Raw genomic sequence first — 23,289 nt, 5'->3', positions numbered from 1 at the left:
ATCGGTCAGGTAGGCTGCAGTGTGTTGGCCTTCTGGACCGTGAGACTCAGAGAGCGTTCCTTTCCCTCTGGCTTTTGTGATACCTGTGAAAGTGCTGCACAACTCCAGTCGAAGTGACTTGTCTTCCCCTGGCGCTAATGCAGCTCTCTGTTCTACACTCCTCCGTGGCTCACCACTGGCAAACCCATACCTGAGCCAAAGTGACCCAGCACTTCCTTCTCAACAAACACCGGCGGGTGAGCTAGGTAGATTATGTTCCACAACCGCCTCCATACCAGGCCACTTGTGCTAATGTTTTCCCCCAGGTAGTTTGTTGAACTATGTACAACTCTAGATCTCAGAACGCTTGTGCTCCAAAGGATTTTCCGTCACCTAAAGCTAGCTGCAAGTGAGGGGAAAGGACTTACTGGAAGTCCCGTTAGCTACATAGCAGCAGATCACATTAAAATAAAGCACAGCTCCCCTGTCTTCTGGGCCAGTGCTCTCTCTCGTGAGCCACGCTGATAACCTCACACACCGCTTCACCGTTTGGTTCCGGTGTGGCCAGTAAATCAGTTTTTGCTGCTGCAGGGCGAGTAGTCGTTAAGGCTGGTTGTATTTCTTTTGCAAACTCCAGTCTGATCGGTGTTGTCTGTCATCTGCCAGAAAGTTCATTGATTTCAGGTCCGTATGAGCAATGTCTCCAAGATGAACCTTCACTCTGTAGCTGGACAGCACGCGTGGCCCCACACAGGTACATAGGCTGCTTCTTTCCTTCTTAGGGAGTCTTAGCCCTGTTTGCCTGTTACTGGACTGAGGGAGCGAGGAAGCATAAAAACTGGAATTACTGGTTACGCTCATCCTCCTGTGATCGAAGCAAAGCATGACATACGCCACTTTCAAAGCCGAGACGATAGGGGGGCCTGGCTAGGATCATGAGTTTGAGCCTCCTACTGAGTATAGAGATTACTTAATCTTTTTAAAAAAAAATCTGAGAGCATAAAATTTTCAGCATTTAAATTCTCTTGTGTCAAAAGTAATTGCCACACTGTTAGGGAAAGGGACCTCCCCCCCCATACCCACTGCCTCACCCAGCCAAACATATCTACACACATTTCTGTCTTCTGTCAGACTCCTAGTCTCAGGGGTCTCTGGGGGGGGGGGGTGGGCTCAGCAAGGCACCTCGTTGTCCCAAATAGATACCCAGCTGCGGCTGCCTCTCATTTCCAGTTGTTACAACATCCCTGAAGCACACATCTTCCAGAGACTGTTTTTCTTTGAAGCTTTGTCCCTCCTCCCACCTGGCAAATTTAGTAGCCTTCCTCCGGGACTCTTATTTTTTGCCACGTGTAGTGTCAGGTTTTGTTGTTTTTTTTTTTTTTCCTGAATATGTTCCAATTATAAATTATGATTTTATTTTTATTAATTTTTATAACCGGGCTCTAGGCCAGCGGGGCTTGAACTCACGACCCCAAGACTAAGAGTCGCAGACTCTACCGACCGAGCCAGTCATGCACCCCTGACTTTATTTTTAAATAAGGATGCCTGCCATCCATAATTCCACCAACAACAATTACAACATCCGGTAGTATTTCCAAAGGCTTTTTCTCAGTATATTTTCCTAACAGCGATTATAACTTTCCACAGGCAATGTTAAGCCAAATTGAACCAGAGATTTTGAAGTTAGCAGTTAACTCGTTCATTTTCCTAGCAGTACTCACTATAGAGAAAAATCCCTCCTGAGAAGGAACATACAGGTGAAGCAGGAACCTGCTAGATACAGTGTACTACATTGGGCTGCATATATGCTGCTGCTGATAATATCTGTAACTAAATGACTGAAGGGCCAGGAAATTATATATACTTCATGCCTGTAACTTTCATATGCTCCTAAATGGGTGATAAACCAGGGTGGACGATTACAGAACCTGAATGTGTTATTCTGAGGAAGAGGGAATTAAGATTAAGAGAGGCACAGGTGCTGGGATTAGCAGTCAGAAAAGTTTGCTTTAAAAACAACACGGGGCACCTGGCTGCCTCAGCCAATAGATCATATGACTCTTTTAAAAAAAAAATGTTTATTATTTTTGAGAGAGAGAGAGAGAGAACAAGGAGCAGAGGAGGGTGGGGACAGAGGGTCTGAAGCAGGCTCCTTGCTGACAGCCGAGAGCCCCATGCAGGGCTCAAACTCACGAACCATGACAGGATGACCTGAGCCGAAGTCGGACACTTAACTGACTTAGCCATCCATGTGCCCCGGATCATGTGACTCTTGATCTCAGGGTCATCAGTTTAAACCTGGCATTGGGGGTAGAGATTACATTGAAAAAAAAAAAAACTTAAAAAACCCCAGGAATTTAGGGTAAACAGGACAAGAAGCTGGAACGCTGAGAAAGTTCAGAGGTGCTGCCCAAGACCTATGTGCCCTGGGGCAGTAATGGAGATGTTTTTATGGCTACAAGAGAATCCTGAGAACCTATTTCACCAGACTTGGGTTTTCTGCAAGAAAAGCAATTTTACTTGGCACAAAGGAATCAAACTAAGATAGAAAGGAAAGAAGGAGTGGTGAGGGAGGAACCTGTAACCCATGAATCAGATAGAGATAGCTCTAGATTTCATCCTGAGCACAAGTTAGAATGAGCCAATAAAGAGAGATAGCCTGAAGGGCATAGGACAGTGACTCAGAGACTCAGTCGGTTAAGCGGCCCACTTGGGCTCAGGTCATGATCTCGCAGTTCATGAGTTTGAGCCCTGCGTCGGGCTCTGTGCTGACAGCTCAGAGCCTGGAGCCTGCTTCAGATTCTGTGTCTCCCTCTCTCACTGCTCCTTCCCTGTGCATGGTCTGTTTCTCTCTCTCTCTCTCTCTCTCAAAAATAAATAGACATTAAAAAAAAGTTAAAGAAAAAAAGAATCAGGACCATGTGTCATTGTTTCCCAGCACCCCTGTCTGCCACACTGTCCTTTGCCTTCCATCTTGATTCCTACAAACATTAGTGTCTTCTATTAAAAAAAAAAACAACAAACCAAATCTCTTCCTTTTACCCTATGCCTCCAAGTTTCTTAGAAGTAGACTGTTAGTCATCTTTGTACCCTTAGAAAAGGTGTTTTAGTAAGTAAATTTGCATTGGATAAAGATTATCTCGATAAACATTTAATAGGCTCTCCAAGGAAAAAAGAAAGGGCTCAAATAAATAAACGAAAGTGGACGTTAAAACAGATAGCAAAGAAATACAAAGGATCCTAAGACAGTGCCACTAACAATGATAGCTCAACAAATTGGACAACAGTAGAAAAAATTGATACATTCCTGGAAACATAGAGTCTAGACAGAACCATCAAGAAATAGAAAATCTGAATAGACCAACCATTAGCAAGGAATTTGAATCAGTAGTAATAAAAGTAAAAATAAGCAAGCGGGACTGCATCAAACTAAAAAGCCTCTGCCCAGCAAAGGAAACCATCAACAAAATAGGCAACCTACTGAATGGGAAAATGTATTTGCAAATCATGTATCTGATACGGAGTTAATGCCCAAAATTACAAAGAACTCCTACAATTCAATAGCAGACAGTTTAAGTAAAAAAAAAAAATGAACAGAGGGCCTGAATGTTGTTTTCCAAAGAAGACCTCCAGATGGCCAACAGGCACATGAAAAGATGCTCAACATCGTTCATCATCAGGGAAATGCCAGTCAAAACCACAATGACATATCGCATCACACCTGTCAGAATGGCTGCTTTCAAAACAGCTGTTGGTGAGGATGTCGAGGAAAGGGACCCCTTGTGCACTGTTGGTGGGAATGTAACTGGGTGGGACCACTGTGGAAAACCGTAGAGAGGTGGCTCAAAAAACCAAAAATAGAACTAACGTGTGACCCAGCAAGTCCGCTCTGGTCTTTATCCAAAGAAAGTGAAAACACAAATTCAAAAAGATACATGCACCCCTGTGTACATAGCAGTTCTTAACAATAGCCAAGACATGGAAACAACCCAAGTGTTCGTTGACGGATGAATGGAAAAAGTGTATATACAGACAATGGGATGTTATTCAGCCACAAAAAAGGAAACCTTGCCACTTGTGACAACGTGGATGGACCTTGAGGGTCTGCCAAAGTCAGACAGAGGAAGACAGACGCTGTATGATTTTATTTGTATGTGGAACGCAAAAAGCAACCCAAATGAAACAAAACTCGTAAATGCAGAGAATAGACTGGTGGTTCCTGGTTGGAGGGGGGACAAAACTGGAGTTGAGGTACAAACTCCAGTCATAAAACAGATAAGGCATAGGGCTATAATGTCCAGCCTCGTGACTCCGGTCAACAATGTTGCGTTGCATATTGTGTAACTTTGTATGGTGCCAGGATGATACTAGATTTACTACGGTGATCACTTTGTAGCCTATACAATGTATCCAATCATTAGGCGATATACCTGAAACCAGTATAATATTGTCAGTTACACCTCAGTAAAAAATACATGTATTCATTTTCCCTAGGCCAGTTTTCATTGCTCTCTATTACACATAAAATCTCCTTACAGTAAAATCTAAGTAATTGCTTTTTTAAATTTAGATTTTAGTGTATTGTTTTAAAAAGAAACTGTTGTTTTGAGCTTTAAAAAAAAAGATTACTTAGAACAAAGGAACTGCTGGGCCCCCTCCGCTCTGTGCCGGTCAGAGCATTCCTGTAGCGTTTTATTCTGGGCGTGCAGCTTGAACAGAAAGTTGTGTGTTGCTTGGAGAGTTGGTGAAGGCACTTTAAATCGTGCCATGTGGAAAGGTGCCTGGATGGCCCACTTGGTAGAGCAGCTGGCTCTTGATGTTGGGGGGTGTGAGTTCAAGCCCCGTGCTGGGCAAAGGGAGTACTTAAAGCTACAAGGAAAAGGATTTTTTTTTTTTTTAAACACCGAAGTTGTGAATAGAGATTGATCTGTTTTGAGAGAGGTAGAGAGTGTCTTGTCAACGGAAGTGCTAGCCGAATGGTCACGTGACAAGTGGTTCTCGGGAAGATTTAAGCAAAAGATGTGTTGTTGATTATACAGCCTTTAAAGTCGGTCCTCACCGTACATTCTGGAAGAGCTCGATCCTTTAGGTCAGCGCGTTCACCCTAGGCTGCATAGTAGAAATCGCTTGGCGGGGGGAGTTTAAGGAAAAACACTAACGTTCAGGTCCCGTCCCAGTCTGTGAAATTGGAATGTTTGGACCATGAAGTGGACATTGATATTTTTTTCAGAAGCTCTCCAGTTGATGCTAATGTGCAGCCAAGTCTGAGAACCTCTGATTTGGCTGAATAAGCTGAATTGAATAAAATGGTACGCATTAGTATTTTACTTATAATAACTGTAACTTTAGCATTTGAGTTCCGTAGAGGTCAGTATACTGTAAATACCATCACGGATTGTATTTATGCCCAATTTAAATTTGTATGTCTTACATTATTAAAATACAGGACCGAAACAATTTGTAAAGAACCACAACATGAGGTTGCCTGGCAGGAAGAATTTTATCTGTAGCTATTTTCTCAGAACACAGGCACGCGCACGTGCACACACACAGAGAAAATTGCTCATGGCAGTTAGTAAACAAATGAGTGAGGTGATTGCGGGTCGCTATAGAATAATGAATTGGCTATTATAAAGTTCGAATTATTGTATTCCCTTTTTATAAGGTAACCTGGGAGCCTTTCATTTGGATATTGATCTGAGTCTGGGTCCATGTTGTCATGTGCCGGTAGCGAAGTGGGAAGCAGTCTGTGGAAATAAAAAGAAGCACTTGTTGACCTTGGCTGTTCACTTTTCCTGGAGCCGCTCAAAGACAGTGCATTCAACACCACTACAAAAGTGCCAAATGTTTTTTCAAACTGTTAAGTTTAGTTACGCATGTAAAAAAACCTTTTTTTTTTTTTTTTTAAAAAGAACTGTTCTCCTGAAGTCGTTTTTTACTTGTTTAATTTTCTACTCCCTTCTGTGTAACTTTCTCTTTAAAGCTATCGGTGTCAGTAACCAGAGGGAAACCACTGTAGTCTGGGACAAGCTAACTGGAGAGCCTCTCTACAACGCTGTGGGTAAGCTGCTGTTCATTGATGTCATATGCCTTTCTCCACTGGCAAACATTGTCACACTGAAGTGTCTGGCTAAAAGAGCATGCAGTCATGTTTCTTCTACTCTGATGGGATGGGCAGAAGAGTCCTCCAAGAGATTAGTTGTTATGTATTTACAGATATTTATTCACACCTTGAATTATCTGTTTACCTTGCTTTCCCCTTTTCCCGATTACTTGTATTATACAAGTGGTTCAGTGTAGCCAGAACTGTTTCATAGTCCCTGAAATCTCACCTCCTCCCCTTCAAGACTCCAAATCATACATTATACGTGTTCGCAGTCATCTCGTTCTTCCCGTTTGTAATTTTAATGGACTCATCTGAGGTCAGGACAGTAAAATCTCCAAACGTGAGCTCCTTCTGCTACGCATTTGGCTCGTTCAGCAGGGGTTCAAACCCTCAAAATCTCAAATACACCAACGTTAGGTATCCCCTCTTATTCAAATGTAAATGACCGTGAGTATATTTTAGCATACTCTTAGCACATGACATTTGCGCTAAATGACACTGTCAGTTGCCGAAAGTAAAATTTTGTTGTAAATATGGTCACTAAAAGGCATCGTTGTATTTACAAATAGCGAAACACAAGTTTTTGTCCATAAAATACCACGTTTGTGGGGTGGCGTTGGAGGCAGAAATTGTCAGAGATGGGATGATCGATAGAGTGAGCTATTTTTCCTTTAGAGTTACTTTAGTGGTATAGTTCCTTTAGTATTGATTGGAAGAAAGTGATATTCAAGCAGAAAATATACTAAAAACGTGCCTTGTAAGAGTAGCATGAATCCTTTGCAAATAATCTTCATAAAACGTTAAGGTATTTAATGTTATCGTGTTATCAGGAAGCATTTAGGATGTCGTGTGTACTTGTGATAAAAAATTAAAGACTTCAAAAAATGTCAACGAATTGCAACCACAGGTCCTTTTTCACAAAAGTGCATGTTTTAAATCTTTATTTTGTTCTCATTCTCCTGAGCAAGTAATTTTGAGTATCCGTAAAGCAGGATATTACGGTGTTCGTGACTGATACCTAGGGAGTATTCTTTCCTGCATCACTGTTAGCCAACTTCTTGAACTAGTTAGGGTTTTATTTTATTTTTCCCCTAGGGAAGTGGAGGGACCATCTAAAAGGAACCAGAAAGTTCCCGTTAAACTCTAAACTTTGAATTGTAAAAATGCAACTTTGGACTTTGAGTTGTGATTTTAAAATAATGCAACTAGGTTACTTGAAGTTATAGTTAAAGACTTAAGTAAATATCTTACCGGAAATAGTTTCTTTTTCTGATGTGCTGATCTACTCATTTTCTTTTCTTCTACCTGTGTCCTTCTGTGCCCCATTCTTTGGGCTTTTCAATACTAATTTATACAGCACCTATGAGGTATGAAGAACTTTTGTCAATCCCTGAAGCACGCACATGTTTGAGAACCTCCTGGTTTGGTGCTACCCCGGATGTATTATAGAGGATAGGAATTACTGGCCGGTTTTGTAAGCACTTTGTAATCTAGTTTTAGGAAGACACTAACACAGAATTAGGGAATAGTTGATGAACTATGCTGCTAAATTGAATGGGAATTAGAGCAAGTGTACGTTAGTATGGATGTTGAATTCAGGGCATACCTTTTGAGGACGTTGAACTCCATTTTAGGTCTTGAAGAAGGTACTGGATTACTTTAGGAAAAGGGAACATTGAAGGCTAGTGTGAACGAGCTCTGAATGTGAAAATGTGTACACGTATTTCACCCAGAGTAAAGACACTGATGAGTTTCGAGGATAGGAGGATTTATTTATGAGTTATTATGAATAAAACTAATAGTGATGATAATGCTCACTCAGTAAGTGCTAACCTTACTATGTACTAGGGATTGTGCCGAGCTATTTACCTGTATTATTTAATCTCAGTGACCCTGAAGCAGGTTTTACTTGCCTTATTTTACAAGTGAATTCTGGAAAAGCTCGATATTTTGTCCAACGCTACCTAGCTAAAAGTAGAGGTAAAGCCACAGTTTGGACGTTTATAAACCCCTCCAACCCCAAAGCCTGTGTTCTCGTTTGGATAAAGAGGGCTTGGTAAGGATATAGAGGGCTCTAAAAGCCATTCACTGGGTGACATGGGATGACAAAATGAATAATAAAGGAGAGTTTAGCTTCCCATATGGTGGAATGGGTTGTTTCACATGTCTACCGAGCACAGCTCAAGAAGTTGTACAAAACAAAGCAAAACTCTGTCTGAGGGACTGGAAGCCTATCAAGGCAGCGAGGAATTGTGGGGCCACGTTACAGGAGAGAAGGAAAGCCCAGAGAGTTAAGCCTGGCGTTTGGTGTTGCTTATTCTGTAGAGATACCTGTAGCTTCTAAAAGAAGTAGCTGAGGGGCGCCTGGGTGGCTCAGTCGGTGAAGCGGCCGACTTCGGCTCAGGTCATGACCTCGCGGTCCGTGAGTTCGAGCCCCGCGCCGGGCTCTGTGCTGACAGCTCAGAGCCCGGAGCCTGTTTCGGATTCTGTGTCTCCCTCTCTCTGACCCTCCCCCGTTCATGCTCTGTCTCTCTCTGTCTCAAAAATAAATAAACGTTAAAAAAAAATTAAAATAAATAAATAAATAAATAAATAAAAGAAGGAGCTGAAGTTAAGCAGCATTTTCACAGGTCGATGGACATAGGGAGGTCAAAGGTAGTCAGGCTGCCAGGGCTGGAGATGAATGTTGGTCAAATCCTAGACTTGTGATTGCAAGTGCAAAGGGCCGACCCTGGAAGTGAGGAAAACTGGAAATACACGAACCCTCACAGGAACTACAGCCTGGATTGAAGTCATTTCAAGCACTGGGTGGATTCTGGTGATCAAACATTGCTAATGCTTCTAGCCTAACTTCCTTTCAGAAACAAAAATGAACCCTTTCTGGGGAAAAATTCTCTCTAGAGGCTTTCACGTATGATTTCTAGTTTTCTATAAAAAGAATCAAGCATACAGAACAAGATATGACTAAAGACCAACAGAAACAAATGACCTTAGAAATAAACCCATAGGAAATCCTGATATTAGAATTTTCAAACTTCATTTTTTTTTTCAAGTTCATTTACTTTGAGAAGGGGTGGGGGGAGAGAATCCGAAACAAGCTCCACAATGTCAGTGCAGAGCCCTACGCAGGGCTCGATCCCACGACCCTGAGATCATGACCTGAGCCATAATCCAGAGTCAGACGCTTAACCAACTGAGCCACCCAGGCAGCCCAAGAGTTATCAGGCTTTCAAGTGATCATGATTAACATGTTCAAGGAATTCCTTGACAAGAATGATCACCTTAGTAAAGAGTTGGAAGTTTCAAAATAGAAATTCTAGAACTGTACTAAAAACTCAGCTGATGAGTTTTATATCAGATTAGACACAGCTGAAGATGAATTAGTGAACTGCAAGAGAGTGAAGCACAGAGAGACAAAGGTTTGGAAAATATAGAAAAGACTCCAGGATAAAGATGGAGTAAGGTGAGGAGGTCTCACATATTTGTAACTGGAGTCCCAGGAGAAAAAAGAAATGATAAGGTTTTTCAGATTCAGGAAGCACTGTGATTCCCAGGCACGATAAATACACAGAAAGCCATATGTAAACATATGCGGAGACCTGAAGATAAAAAGTAAAAAAAAAATTTTTTTAATTTTTTTAATGTTTTATTTATTTTTGAGACAGAGAGAGTCAGAGCATGAACGGGGGAGGGTCAGAGAGAGAGGGAGACACAGAATCCGAAACAGGCCCCAGGCTCTGAGCTGTCAGCACAGAGCCCGACGCGGGGCTCAAACCCACAGACTGTGAGATCATGACCTGAGCTGAAGTCGGACGTTCAACCGACTGAGCCACCCAGGCACTCCAAAAAGTAAAAATTTTTAAGTAGCCGAAAGCTTTGACCTTCAAGAGGGCCACCCTGACTTGCAGGGGCTTCTGGCTGGCTCGGTCAGTGGAGCATGCGACCCTTGATCTTGGGGTCGTGAGTTTGAGCCCCACGTAGGGCATAGAGATTACTTAAATCTTTAACAAAGAGAGAGCATCACATTGACTTTCAGTTAATTTCTCGATGGAAAAAAAGTAAGTCAGAACACAATAGAATGAAATCTCTAAAGTGCTCAAATAAAACCGGAACTTCTGCCTACGATTCTATACCCAGTGAAAATAGTCTTAAGTAATTAAAGTGAAACATAACAGCAAAGACAAGCAAACACTGATAGGAATCATTACAAGCAAATCCCCACTGAAAGAAAAAGTGAGCGCTGTTTTTCACATAGAAGGAAAATGTTCTCATGTAGAAAGTTGGCAATGCAAAGTCCTAGAAAGAGTAAATATGTAGGTCAGTCTGAATGAATTTTGACTGCATAAAACAATAACATTATGATGTTCAAAATGTATTAAGAATTAAAATACATCGCAACAGTTGTACATGAAAGGAATTGGGGGTAGATGAGTTTCAACTGTTTTGAGGTCCTTGTATTGTCAAGGATATATGTTTTAATAATCTCTAGGGTAAGCAATGAGAGTAAAATGATGTATAATTAACCAGCTTATAAAGGGGGAAAATTAAATGCTTTTTTTTAAAAAAAGGCAAGAAAGGAAAGAAAAAGGAATGTGAAATGGGAAGGAAGGACAAATAGAAACCATTTAAATCCAAATATGTAAGTAAGTATATTCCAAAGAACAAGATTCAGGGCACCTGGATGGCTCAGTCAGTTGAGTGTCTTTTTGACTTCGGCCCGGGTCATGATCTCACGGTTCGTGAGTTCAAGCCCCCCATCGGGGTCTGTGTTGACAGTGCGGAGCCTGCTTGAGATTCTCTCTCTCTCTCCCTCTCTCTCTCTGCCCCTCCTCCGCTCGTGTGGTCTCTGTCTCAAAATAAATAAGTAAACTTAAAAAAAATGTATTAGAAAGGACAAGATTTCGTTTCTCCACAGTAAAATCTAGCAAAGGGGTTGAGACTGCTCATCAGTTAATGGGAATAGTGGAGAGAAGGCAAACCCGAGAGACCTTTTCGAGGAAAGACACAACCTGTAGGTTTGTAAATCAGATAGAGCATAAAGATGAGGCGGGGTGGTGGGGGGTGCGGGACAGGGCTACAAGATTTTTAGCCTGAGAGAACAGAAGGAAACTAGTATTTAAGGGGTGCGAGCCTGGGAGAAAAATGGCTCGCTTCTTTGAGCAACATGAGTCCCGGACTTGGAATCAAAGATCATCCCTCGGCAAGTAGGTCTGTGGCTCTTTTATAAAGAGACTGTCCAGATGTTAGATGGAGATTAAAAGTTGGTACCAGAAAGGTGCTAGTCTCAGTTTATTATGGATGACTTCACTAGAGGAATGAATGTACATCCTTCAACAAGAGTTTAAGTGCCTTTCTGTGTATAGGTTCTGTGGTGACCCCTACGCAGACAGTGACAAGCCAGGCAGGAGGCAGACACCATGCTTGCCTTTGTGAGTCAGGAGCCTAGGGATCGATACCCAGAAGTGAGAAGAAGGAAGGGGAATAGAGACAGAGGAGAGAGAAGGAGTCATGAGCTGGGAAGAGAAGCCACTCGGTCATGACAAGGATATAGGTTCTGCCTCCAGTTTTATGTCACCCAGGAAAACGCCAAGGTGTCCTGTCTCCATGCAAATCTGAGCTGAGAATATTTACATGGTGTTAAGCCTTCGGCAGCTTTCTCCGAAAACAACACCAGGTGGGATTGATGGAAACAGAATCAGATTTTCACAGATCTTTGTCCTTGAGCTTCGTCTTTGTGGATATCACAGTCTGTGGGTTTTAGTCTCTCTCACCCTCTCTTTGTCCCTTTCTTGTAAATCTGTCGCTCTAGGCCTGTCTTTCTCTTCATCTCTCGCTTTACTTACATAACTCGGTTATGTAACTGATGAGCAATATTTGTTATAGACTAGCAAATGGGAGAAGCAGTCTGCACTTCTCTTTTTTAAAAATTGCTTTTTATGTGGCCTCCTGTTTTACGGTTCGAGGTCTCCTGATATGCAGTCAGCTCAGTCGCCCCCGGAACGGCGACCGGTAGGAGGATTTCAGGGTCAATCAGTGGACCCGAAGCACATTCGATGAAGAAACTTAACACTGAGCAAGGCTTTTTTTAAACGTGTCTTTGTTTACTGACATATTTTGTAACAGATACAAGCACGGAAAGAAAGTTTAAATCAGTCCATTGAGGCACAGGTGGCCTGTTTCAGAAGTTGCAAATAGTGTGAGAGTTGATGCATTTAATTGTGTGATGAGCGAGGTAAAAGTTGCAGTTGATGTGTCCCTGACCCCGGGCGGTGCTTTTCTCTCCCCCCCCCCCCCCCCGTTAGCGTCCTCTTCATCAGTATTCTTCTCCGAAGACTTCCCTTCACCCCAAGCCTCGCCCTTTTTCTAAACCTTTCTCTTCCCAAACCAGCTTTTACTAGGGGTCCACACACCTTGGTGTCTCCCGAGTATTACTGACGAGAAAGGTTGGGGGTTACAAACACACCATAGATGAAGCCCAGCACAACTGCAACTACGCACCCAAACCCCACAGCACCAAAGCGGTGTGCGTGTCACGTGGGGAAAGGCTTGAATCCGGGATGTTTCATATCTTCGTGTGCACATTTCACGATCGCTACCTGCTGTGATACCACCCGGGCTCCAGTAGCTTTCTGTGGAGCACGGTTCATGGTTTAATATCAAAATATGATTCATATTAAAGACGAATATCCAGGGAGGCAAGAGTCATTGATTTAAGATCTTTATATGTTAGAGAAAACCACCGACAAACATTATTGGTCTCCGGTCCATTTTTTCCTTATTTAAATGTCATTGCAAACATCTTTTTCTAAGTTGTTGCATTTAAAATTCCCTATGGGGCACCTGGCTGGCTCAGTCGGTGGAGCGTGTGACTCTGGATCTCGGGGTTGTGAGTTCGAGGGGTGCTTGAGCCCCATGTTGACTATAGAGATTACTTCAAGTAAGATCTTTTAAAAAAAGTTCCCTGTGACGTATAAACTCTTTTCTGCAGAGAGTTGCACTTTTAAACACTGGTCATCTTCTTTGCCTTTTTTAATGTTTATGTACTGGTTAACCCTGGGCCAATGATTAAACTTGTGTAATTATCTGTTGAGATCTGAAGGAACCTTGAGCTTGTTTTTTTTTTTTTTTGTTTTTTTTTTAACCTCGTCTGGACCTGGATTAGGTTTCAGAGTATCAGCATGAAAGAAAACCATAAATGGCCAACTATCTAAAACGTGGAAGCATACTTTTTTTGTTTCGTTTCATTTTTATTGTTTTGCTTTGGAAGGGAGATTTTTTTTACTTTTGTCAAATCTAGAATATTCGGCTTTATCAAGATCTACTTACATTTCTCCTTATGTCCAGTCCTTTATTACAGGGTTTTTTGAATGCCTTCCATTTCCTCCATTTGGGGTAAAAAAAAAAAAAAAAAAAAATACTGCTGTTTTTGTAATTATTCAAGTCTTCAACTCCAGGCCAGTTTAAAAAGAAACTGAATTTGATTTCAACTTTGAGGTTTCTGATCTTTACTGTTTATATTCCACTGATGACTTTAAATTCATCCTGGCTTACCTGTGTCATAGGGGTTTCATGCTGCATTCAGACTCTGGGTTCTGATCCTGGCTTTTCCACTTCTCTCCATTCTGTGTCTTCCCTTGACAGTTAGACTGGAGAAATTCACAGTGTGGACTTCCTAGGCACGAGGCGAAGATCAATGAGCTAATACACGTAGAGTACTTACAATAGTGCCTGGCAGAGTAGAAGGCTTCAGTGTTAGCCACGGCCACTGTTCCGAATTGACTGATAGTCTTTTTCACCCAGGAATGCCAGATGGAATGATTGATTTATACATGCCAGGTGTTCTTAGGGGACATGCAGAGCCTACGTGGATCACACACGCTTGTGTCAGTCCTTGGCGTCCCGGCATTTATACACCTAAGACCCGAAATAGGTTCAGCCCCCCACATTGTGGCATATACACGTTTTAAATCACCGCCTCCCCCCCCCCAACTCTGCATTTTTCTTTTGGCCCCAGTGACTTCTGAAAATGTGATCAGGGGAAGGACAGTCATCGATTACGGTCTCTTCTCCTTTGCAAGTGATCTCTTGCCCCGCTTAATGAATAACTTTTGGCCAGCGGTAACGCATAGCAGTTCCATCTGGTTTACTGTTATTATATTTCTTGTTGGGGAGACAGCCCCGTAACACTTTGCGGAACTGCCAGAAGCCCTCGCTCGGGGTGCGCTCCGTAACCCGGAGCCCCGGCTTCATCTCCCTCCTCGGCCCGCCTGCAGCTCCTCGCGTGCTCGTAGCAAACCCGCTCAGAGACGTGTTGTGTGCCTCGGCTTCTGGTCAACTGAAAATAATTAAGATTGTTTCTAGTTAATTTTGAAATTTTTTCTTAGGTCCTTTTCCCTTCTATCATTATGACAAACCCAAACTGATGCACCTTTCTAAATATTCTAAATGTCGTCTCTTCCTCTGGACTGTTACTGCATCGCCTAACTAACCCCGGTCCGTGGGCAGTGAGGCAACCGCATCTCTCTTCACTGTGCAAACTATGTTGTTCAGACCTGACTAAGTCTAACAGACAGCTAGTGGATGCGACTCTATTTAGTACAAATGAAAGTTTATCACGTCATCCAAATTGGATTTTTTTTACTTGTTTATTTGATGATTTGAACCATCTGAATCAGATTTTCTTGGTCTAAATAAGGGACATACCTTATAGAAGCAGGCTATCTAGTGTTTGGGACTCCCGAGCGTCTGTTTTCCTTCTTATTTTTTTCCAAATCGCTTTGGAACTTAGCCATTCCCTGTGCCCTCCAGACACTCTTCTCCCGTTTGTGGTGGTGGGCTTCCCCTCCTGCCAGCCTCCCGGGGAAGTGCTTTCTTGGGGCCATGACTTCCCAAAGCAGCCTTTTCATGTCTTCCCGTGGATCGCCCCAACAGTGACTGTGGCTCACTCCTTAGCCTTCCTTTGTAAGGGATGCTCACTCACTACATCGCACAGCCTTTCGATTTACTGGTTGGGCGAACAGTCAGTAACCAGCCTGGGCCACTTTTCTAACGAGGACGCAGATAGGTGGCCAGGTGGGGAAGAGTCATCCTGAACAAGAAGCACCTATTTACCTGGTCTTTGTCCACACGGACGGGGTCCACCGAACCAGAGACTCTGACCAGACTGCCTTTGTTTCCCTTCTACTCCATGTCTCTTCCTTTTCCTTTTCTACGCTCAAATGTGTAGAAAGTGTTCGTTCTCATGAACTTGCCCAAGTGATCTACCGTTTCCTAAGCGGTCAGCAAGAGAACACAGACCTTGAATCTGGCCACTTCTAGCGTGAACTGCCATTATTTCTCCTAATGCTCCAGCCGCTCCAGTTTCTCCTGGCCCTTCCGATCCGGTTGCCGTTGTCCCCTCTGGCTCTTCAGTTCCAGCTGCTGGCGCTTCCTCAGGTATTGCTGTTCTGGCTCCTGCTCCCTTCCCGGCCTTCCGACTCAGACGCGACGGGGGAAATTGACCACTGAAATTGACCACCGCTGCTGGATATGGATCTGGCACCTTTGATTGTTCTCAGAAATTACCTCCACAAGGGGCTTAGTCCTCCAGCTTGGGGCCTTCTCTTTGGCTTTTGGTCTCTTATTCTGCCAATCTAATTCTGCCATCTTAGCTTCTTTAATGAGTTTTCTAATTTTTTTTTGTTCTTAATTCCATTAATTTTCAGCATTTGTGAATTGTTTGGTAGTGTATCAACCACTGACATTTTTCTCTTTGGCAGTTGTACTAATTCATTCCATGTATTCTAATTACCTTAAACTCTTGGGCTATAAAAACAAAGTGAACCTGCCAGCCTTCTGTGATCATGGAATAATGGCAGCAGAGAGACTGCAGAGCCCATCTAGTCTGACTGCCTCGTTTTATACTCAGGAAATCAAGGCCACAAAGGGTAAAATGACTTGCTTGAGTCACGTAGCTTATTGGTGGCAAAGTCAGAAGACAAACAACTTTGGTCTCCTGATTTGACATCCAGTGTTTTGACTCTTTTTGGTGAGAGTTTGATTCTGTGCATTCCATTCTGGATACTCTCAAGGTCTCAAGTGAGGAGTAAAGTGCCCCAGTTACTTAAGTGGTCGTTGTCAAGGAGCAATAGAGTCACAGAGCCACTGGGACTCAGAGAAGACAACTGGGCATGAGTTTACCTGTCGTTGTGTTTTTGTTTTTGTTTTTGTTTTTGTTTCTTTAATTTTTTTTTTTACATTTATTTATTTTTAAGAGACAGAGACAGCACAAGTGGGGGAGGAGCAGAGAGAGAATGAGACACAGAATCTGAAGCAGGATCCAGGCTCTGAGCTGTCAGCACAGAGCCCAATGCGGGGCTTAAACTCACAAACCACGAAACCATGACCTGAGCCGAAGTCGGACGCTTAACCGACTGAGCCACCCAGGCGCCCCTCTGTCATTTTGTTTTTAAAGAAATAATTGGAACAAGTTCCATATCCTAAAGACCAGGCCCTAGAAAAGAGGCTCTCAAGTTCTAGTATAATACTGAATAACTTGGGATGTTTATAACAAAAGTACAAAGAGTCAGGCCTTCCTTGCATACACCTGCAACCAGAATCCTGCAAGGTAGGGCTTGGAGTGTGTAATTTCAGATTTTTCCAGGTAGTTCTCATGTGCTTTCTGGGTAAGAACCACTGCTGTGGAGTCTAGCAGTGTTTCTTAAAGGAGCGGGGGTTGGAAGGGGACACCTATGTAAAAGGCACATTTCTGGGATCCCTCCCTGGATCTACTATCCTAGAATTTCTGGGAATGGGGTCCATCTTTAACTTCCCTAATGATTATTTGCATTAAAACACAGAAAAGCACTCATCTAGGAGGCTCTGAGTCATTCCACAACAGCCTAGAACAATGACTTTCATGTCCTTTGTTCATGTCCCTTGATAAGAAATACATTTTACACCGTGACTCATCAAACTCCCATAACTAAAACAGAAGTTTCACAATACTTACCTTACTGAGTTGCGTGAACTCTGTTAGTTTCCATTCTAATCCATCCTGTTTCATTTTTTAAAAGTAGGTAGTTGAAACACACTCAGTTGATTGAAAACCCCCGGCCCACTGGAGCTTGAAACACTGAAAATTGAGATGTGTTTGTTAATTCAAAGGCTCAAAACCTCTCTCTTGCATTCCTCTCCTTTTCCCCGTTACTCCTGTTAATACCTCCTGGGGTTGGTTGCCTATGAGGAAGGTCCGCTTTTGTCAGAGCCCTGCAATACTGCCCCTCTGAAAAGTGGACTGCCTTCATTCCCCGGGCATGGCAGTTCTCGCCAAGTCCACGCGGCTGCTGCTAATGGCTTACATCAATCACAGTGCAAGTAACGGAAGACTCAATCTGAACTAAATCAAGTTTAAAAAAAAAAAAAAACCCAAGAATGTTCTTGTTCATGGAACCAGCAGCGCAAGAGTCGCTTAGTTCAGGTGCTGTTTGATTCTAGACTCGGACGTTATGACCTGGATGCCCCACGAGTCTGTCTTTTCTTGGGATGGCTCCAGATGCGGCCGACGCGGCTCTCTCTTCTTGGGGGCCGCAGGCCCGGCCACACTGCCGAGGAGACCTGCGGAGAAGCGAGTCCGGCAGACCGAGCACGAATCTCCGTTGGGCGGATGAGTCCACACGCGCTCCGCTGAGCCAGTCCCTGGGATGCGGACGCGATGCTGGAGCTGGGAGTAGGGTCGCATCGCAGGCCAACCGCTCGGCTCAGGATGAGGGAGGGACGAGTTGCTTCGCAGAGTTTGAGATCCCGCGCTCGGGAGCGAGAGGGATGCGTGGTGGGCAGAGGTGCAACATGTGCCCTCTAGGCCTCGGAACCCCCGGTCTTCCTCTCTGCCTCCTGTTTCCTCGGTGGTGACCAGCCTGTGCCTGCTGCTTTTCACACCCGTAGAAACCAGTCTGCTGTCCCGAGGTAGCCACCGGTCAAAATCAAGCGCAGATGGCCCTCCATGAGGGAAGTGACAATTTAAGGGATCAGAAAGAACGGATTAAAATTCACTACAGAAAAGAACGTTTTTTTTTATTTTTTTAGTTTTATTTTTTATGAAAAAACGACAACAGCTGGTTTTTAAACAGAGAGAGAGGAATCGGCTAGTTCAGGGTGCACCAGACTGTGCGTTGAGTGGCCAACATTCACGTGTGTGGTGGGCATGCCTGTGTGCCCTTTAAATAAACCAGAGGCCTGAGCCTTTTCAGGAGGCACCTGAGCATAGTCAGTGCCTAAAAATACCAAGTGACCACTAACAGATTAAAAGTGCGAGAAGGTTAAGTACAAAACTTAAATCTGACAAACAAAACTCTGCGGTCCTGTTGGTTCCCCTTCATCGTGGCTTTATGCACTACCCGATACCTTCTCTTTCTCAGGCCTTCTGTCGTGAAGCAGAACAGAAATATCTTCTCCTAGACGGTCAGAAAGGGGACGATAGTTGCTTACTATAAATGATGTTGCGCTCTTAAAATAGATTTTTTTTACAGTCTAGCACGGAGCAAGAATGGTGACCTTTAAACGGTTCTTGTAATGATTCTGGCCTGTAGCCTACTTTTGAAATGGAAGAGTTTGATGTAAATAAGCAATTCATACGTGAGAGACTGAATCTTACTTCTTCCTCCAATAAGTGGTACCGGGTGCTCTGCTCTGTCACAGATTGCTCCCAGGTTTTCTAAGATACCCGTTTTGTACACAGCACGGTGATCCTGAGCTGTGAGTTCTGCCCTGGCAACTAGCCTGACGAGCATTTAGATTTTCTCCGTACTCCTGCATTCTTAGAAAATGCCTATCCAAAACATTTTTTCATTGTGGTTTTTTTTTTTTCCTATAAAAAGGATACAAAATAAGGGCCCTAAGGTTTGTATTTTTCTAACTTGGTCTGTAATTTTGCATAAAACCTTTCAGTTCTTCCTCATAAATTTATTCTTCTTTCTAACAATATGCCCATTCATTTCTAATTTTCTAATTTCTTTTGAAAGCTCTAGCATTTTAATTGCTTATGGAAACTAATCGATCTCCTATCCTTGACAGTGATTTCATTAAGATCTGATTTTTTAAATGAAGTTTTTCATATATATTATTATATTTTGGTCTATAGTGTGGCTTGATCTAAGAACCCAGTCTACCGTTGAGAATCTTAGTAAAAGAATTCCAGGAAATAATAACTTTGTCAAGGTAAGAGACGTCTTCAAAAGTATACTATAAGAATGCTTGTTTAAAAAAAGGGTTTAGAGATCTCACCTGAAAGACTATTCGGGCCCTATATCCTATCGCACAGTAATTGTTGGATACATTTTATAGACTATCCGCAGACAACTGAGGGTAACTCAAGTATTTACCTTTCTGTCTTCTTGCCCTGTGGTGGATTTGAGGATTCATATTCCAAGGTCGATAGGCTGAAGGGGACTATAAAGTGTCCCAGTGGCTTAAGCCATGCTTCCCGGGGCGCGCTTCCTATAATTCAACCATGCTTCCGAAATCTGTCCTTCTTGGTTTCTACTATCTGTCAAAGAAAGTTCCGGATGCTTTCGAGTTTTTAGGCATCTGGATTCAGAGGGACAAAGTAAAAGTCACTCCAGCTCCTCCCGAACTCCTCTTCCACTTTATTCATACGAAGGAAGCTTATAAAAATTGCCTATATTTCAGTCCGTATGTAGAGCTCTCTTCAGATAAATGAAGGGAGAGAGAATTTTTTTTGAAACTGGCAAGGTATTTTTCTTAGCAAGGTCAAGGCCAACTTCTCCTAGCATCCAAAGGAAGTTCTGGGGTGTTTGTTTGTTTATCCCCTTGGTATTTATTTGTCAGCAGGACCCTTAGGGCAGTGGTTCTTGGTTGTGAAACTAGCGTTCAGATCCCATTAACTGTAGCAATTGAACAGACCATTCCCTACCCTCACCCGCCCGAATAACTTCAGGCTAGTCCTGAATATACCCTCACCCACTTCCTATTCTGTTCCTCTTTGTCACCCTGCCCAACCCTCATCCCCACCTCCAGTTCCTTTGCTTCAAGGGATGCATGTTTTTCTCTTCGGTGCCATTGTAGGCCGCTTTTACACTCTCTACCCAAGTCATAACAGTGAAATATTACGGACTACCTCACTGTTGGCTCTGTGGGATGATCCTTGGTCCTTCGAAGAGAAATGATCCCATAAATTACTTCCTTTCATTATTTTTGAGCATCGATTTATTTTTTCTAGGAAAGCTAGACAACCATGAGTTGAGAGTCTTAACTTACAGGGTGCATTAAAGTATTAAATGGTTTGGTTTGAATTTTCTGTAGTTAGGTGATCAATGAGGAGACCAAAGATTAGGGGAGGGAAAGACAGTTGCATTATTTTGATGTATGTATCTTCTTCACCACTTTCATTAGCCCTTATAAATAAATCTAGTATTTAATATACTAACAAAAATAGGAGTTGGACTGATCCATTCTAAAGGAATACTGACCCTTGACCCTTTAGTCAGTCCACTGTCTCTTTGCTCCATGTCCTTGCTGAGTTGAGGCAACTCTTTTCTTCTATAGAACAACTCAATGTTGCTTTCCTCTGGCATGTCCTTGAGCTCGACTTTATTCTCCACTTACTTTATGTTATGGTATTTGAATATGTGTGTGTGTAAATATATATACTTGTTTATGACATAGTCTTTACACACATAAGTCTATTGCTGTTAAGTCGTCCATGTTTTGAAACAAAATTCTCTGGTGTGGTCGTTAGTCTATGATTTGATGTACTCCCTGATTTTTAATAGTTTAAACTATCACTTTTAGGAAATACAAAATGAAAAGCAGAGTTTTGGACTAGGTTCTGCATGTACTAGTCATCACAAAAGCTAACATCTACGTGTTCACGCTCTAGATCCCAGGGTACTGTGTCATTTAATTTTCTCTTTACCTTGCAACGTGGATGCTCTTTGAACTGCAAACACATCACACTGATCTTTGTTCGTGAACACGCCTTCCTGTGCCACAAGATAGGAAAAGTATTTTTATCCATAATACCAGGGGGCTTGGCTTTAGCGCCATCGAATGTTTTGGGATTTGTTGCGTTTGGGGGGTTTGGTGCTTGATTTTAAACTGTTAGGAATTCACTGTGCTGGCTGAACTTCATAACTGTTTTTAGTCCAAGACAGGCCTTCCACTTAGCACTTACTTCAGTGCCGTGAAACTTCGTTGGCTCCTTGACAATGTGAGAAAAGTTCAAAAGGCTGTTGAAGAGGATAGAGCTCTTTTTGGGACCATTGATTCATGGCTTATTTGGGTATGTTTAAATATAACGTATGCATGGAGAAAGCTTTTCAGAAATTTTTTAGACCATCTGTTTTCTATTAAGAGTTCAAACATGTTAGTTGGCAAAATTAACATTTCAGCCTCCATTTAAGAGGCATTTTTCCTTACTTCCTCCTTAGTTTTTCTTGCTTTATTTCCGTAAAAATGGAGGATGATCGCCAAAACCATGTGTCATGTCTATTCTCTTACGAATAAGTAATTTAGGTAATTAGTAATTAGCAATTAAGGTAGTCTTTTTCTCTTGCCTATCATATATTCTTTTCCACTGGTCATTTCTTTTTTTTATTTTAGAGAGAGAGAGAGGGTGTACACGTTTGCACTCACATGAGTGAGGGAGGGACAGAGGGAGAGAGAGGGAGAATCTCAAGCAGGCCTCATGCTCGGCACGGAGCCTGACACAGGGCTCGATGCCCCAACCGTGAGATCACCACCAGAGCAGACATCGAGAGTCAGATGCTCAACCCGCTGAGCCACCCAGGTGCCCCTCCACCGGTCATTCTTAAATGCAACAACTATTTAACATGATAAACATCTATGTGGCTTTTATCATTTGCTTTCAGTATTACACAGCTGTCTCTTATTTAAGCCAGAATATAAAAAATCATGGTGGAAATTTCACTGTCTAATCTTTTGGCCTAAGCCGAACACGGATGAGTAGAAACTAACATTTTAGACATTTCCCAGATTTATCTTAAAAGTACATGTTCTCTCTCCCTTTCTCTCTTTCGTTCTCTGTCATTTTTATCGTGGGCGTTTTCAAATATACCCCAGGTTGAGGGAAATAGCGTGATGAACCTCTACATCAGTGGGCCAGCTACAGCAGTCAACTCTGGCCAATCTTGTTTCAACTATACTCACATACTCTAGCTCCCCACGGATCATTTTAAATTTTTTTTTTTTAACGTTTATTTTTGAGACAGAGAGAGACAAAGCATGAACGGGGGAGGGTCAGAGAGAGGGAGACACAGAATCTGAAACAGGCTCCAGGCTCTGAGCTGTCAGCACGGAGCCCGACGCGGGGCTCGAACTCACGGACCGCGAGATCATGACCTGAGCCGAAGTCGGCCGCCCAACCGACTGAGCCACCCAGGCGCCCCACCCACGGATCATTTTAAAGCAAATCCCCCACACATACTTTCATCTGTAATTACTTCAGTAAGTGTATGGTTATCTTTTTCAACGTTCAAGAGAGCGTCGCGAGAATATTGTCCCTGTTCTCATTTACCGCACCCACTGAGCAGATGTTCCAGAACCAGTACCAGGAAGCGGCGCCTTCTCTGCTTGGCCAGGGCCGGCCGTGGGTGGCGCTCTCATGGCCCACCGTTTTCACGCCTGTCACAGTTGACATAGTTCTGCCGATCAGTTGCCTGGAACCAGAGTGAGGCAGGCTGTGGCAACTTTGAGCTGCAGGAGACAAGGGAGCGCGACTTGCTGTGGGTCGAGGGGGACCTGCTCACGGGAGGCCGAGATGCCTTTTCTCCGCTTCAGTTCCCGCCTCCCCTCTTAACCGCTCGCACACGAAAGAAAGCGGCAATCCTTTCAGCTCAGCTCTGAGGATATTAACACTAGAGAATTTAAACCTCTGCTTTTGGGATATATGCTTGGGTCGGCGCAGCCCAATGAGAATTGTTATTCTCAAAAAACAAAAACAAAGAAAGAGCAACACAGAGTTCTGGAAGATCCTGAAGAGGCAGATGTGTCAAGATAGTTCGCTTTGCCAAATCTGAGAAGACTGCATTTTGCAAAGATAACAGATGAAAACAAAACTGATTTTTCTGTGTAACCACCAATGGACTAGAAGCTGTACTAACATGGTGGCCACTTGGCCACTGACAACTTCAGATGTGGCAGGTCTGAATCGACATGTGCTGTGAGTGTAACATATATACTGTGTTTAA

At 43.0% G+C, this 23,289-nt stretch overlaps 1 protein-coding gene across 6 annotated transcripts in view; it reads left to right on the top strand.

The window, feature by feature from the left end:
• Positions 1-23,289, top strand: part of GK (glycerol kinase) — a 77,385-nt gene that overhangs the window by 16,183 nt on the left and 37,913 nt on the right. For 4 of the 6 annotated variants that reach the window (XM_053891735.1, XM_053891733.1, XM_053891734.1 and 1 more), the window contains exons 4-7: positions 5,963-6,040; positions 15,437-15,520; positions 19,203-19,279; positions 21,225-21,362. In XM_053891735.1, coding sequence (XP_053747710.1) covers positions 5,963-6,040; positions 15,437-15,520; positions 19,203-19,279; positions 21,225-21,362 — 377 coding nt within the window. The remainder of the gene's footprint in view (positions 1-5,962; positions 6,041-15,436; positions 15,521-19,202; positions 19,280-21,224; positions 21,363-23,289) is intronic. The other 2 variants (XM_053891736.1, XM_053891738.1) reach the window with 1 other exon arrangement.

The sequence above is a fragment of the Panthera pardus genome, unplaced genomic scaffold (genome assembly GCF_024362965.1).
Source record: "Panthera pardus isolate Hobbes unplaced genomic scaffold, ASM2436296v1 HiC_scaffold_27, whole genome shotgun sequence".
In the NCBI taxonomy this organism is placed as follows: Eukaryota; Metazoa; Chordata; class Mammalia; order Carnivora; family Felidae; genus Panthera; species Panthera pardus.
This window is presented reverse-complemented; position numbering and strand designations above follow the sequence as displayed.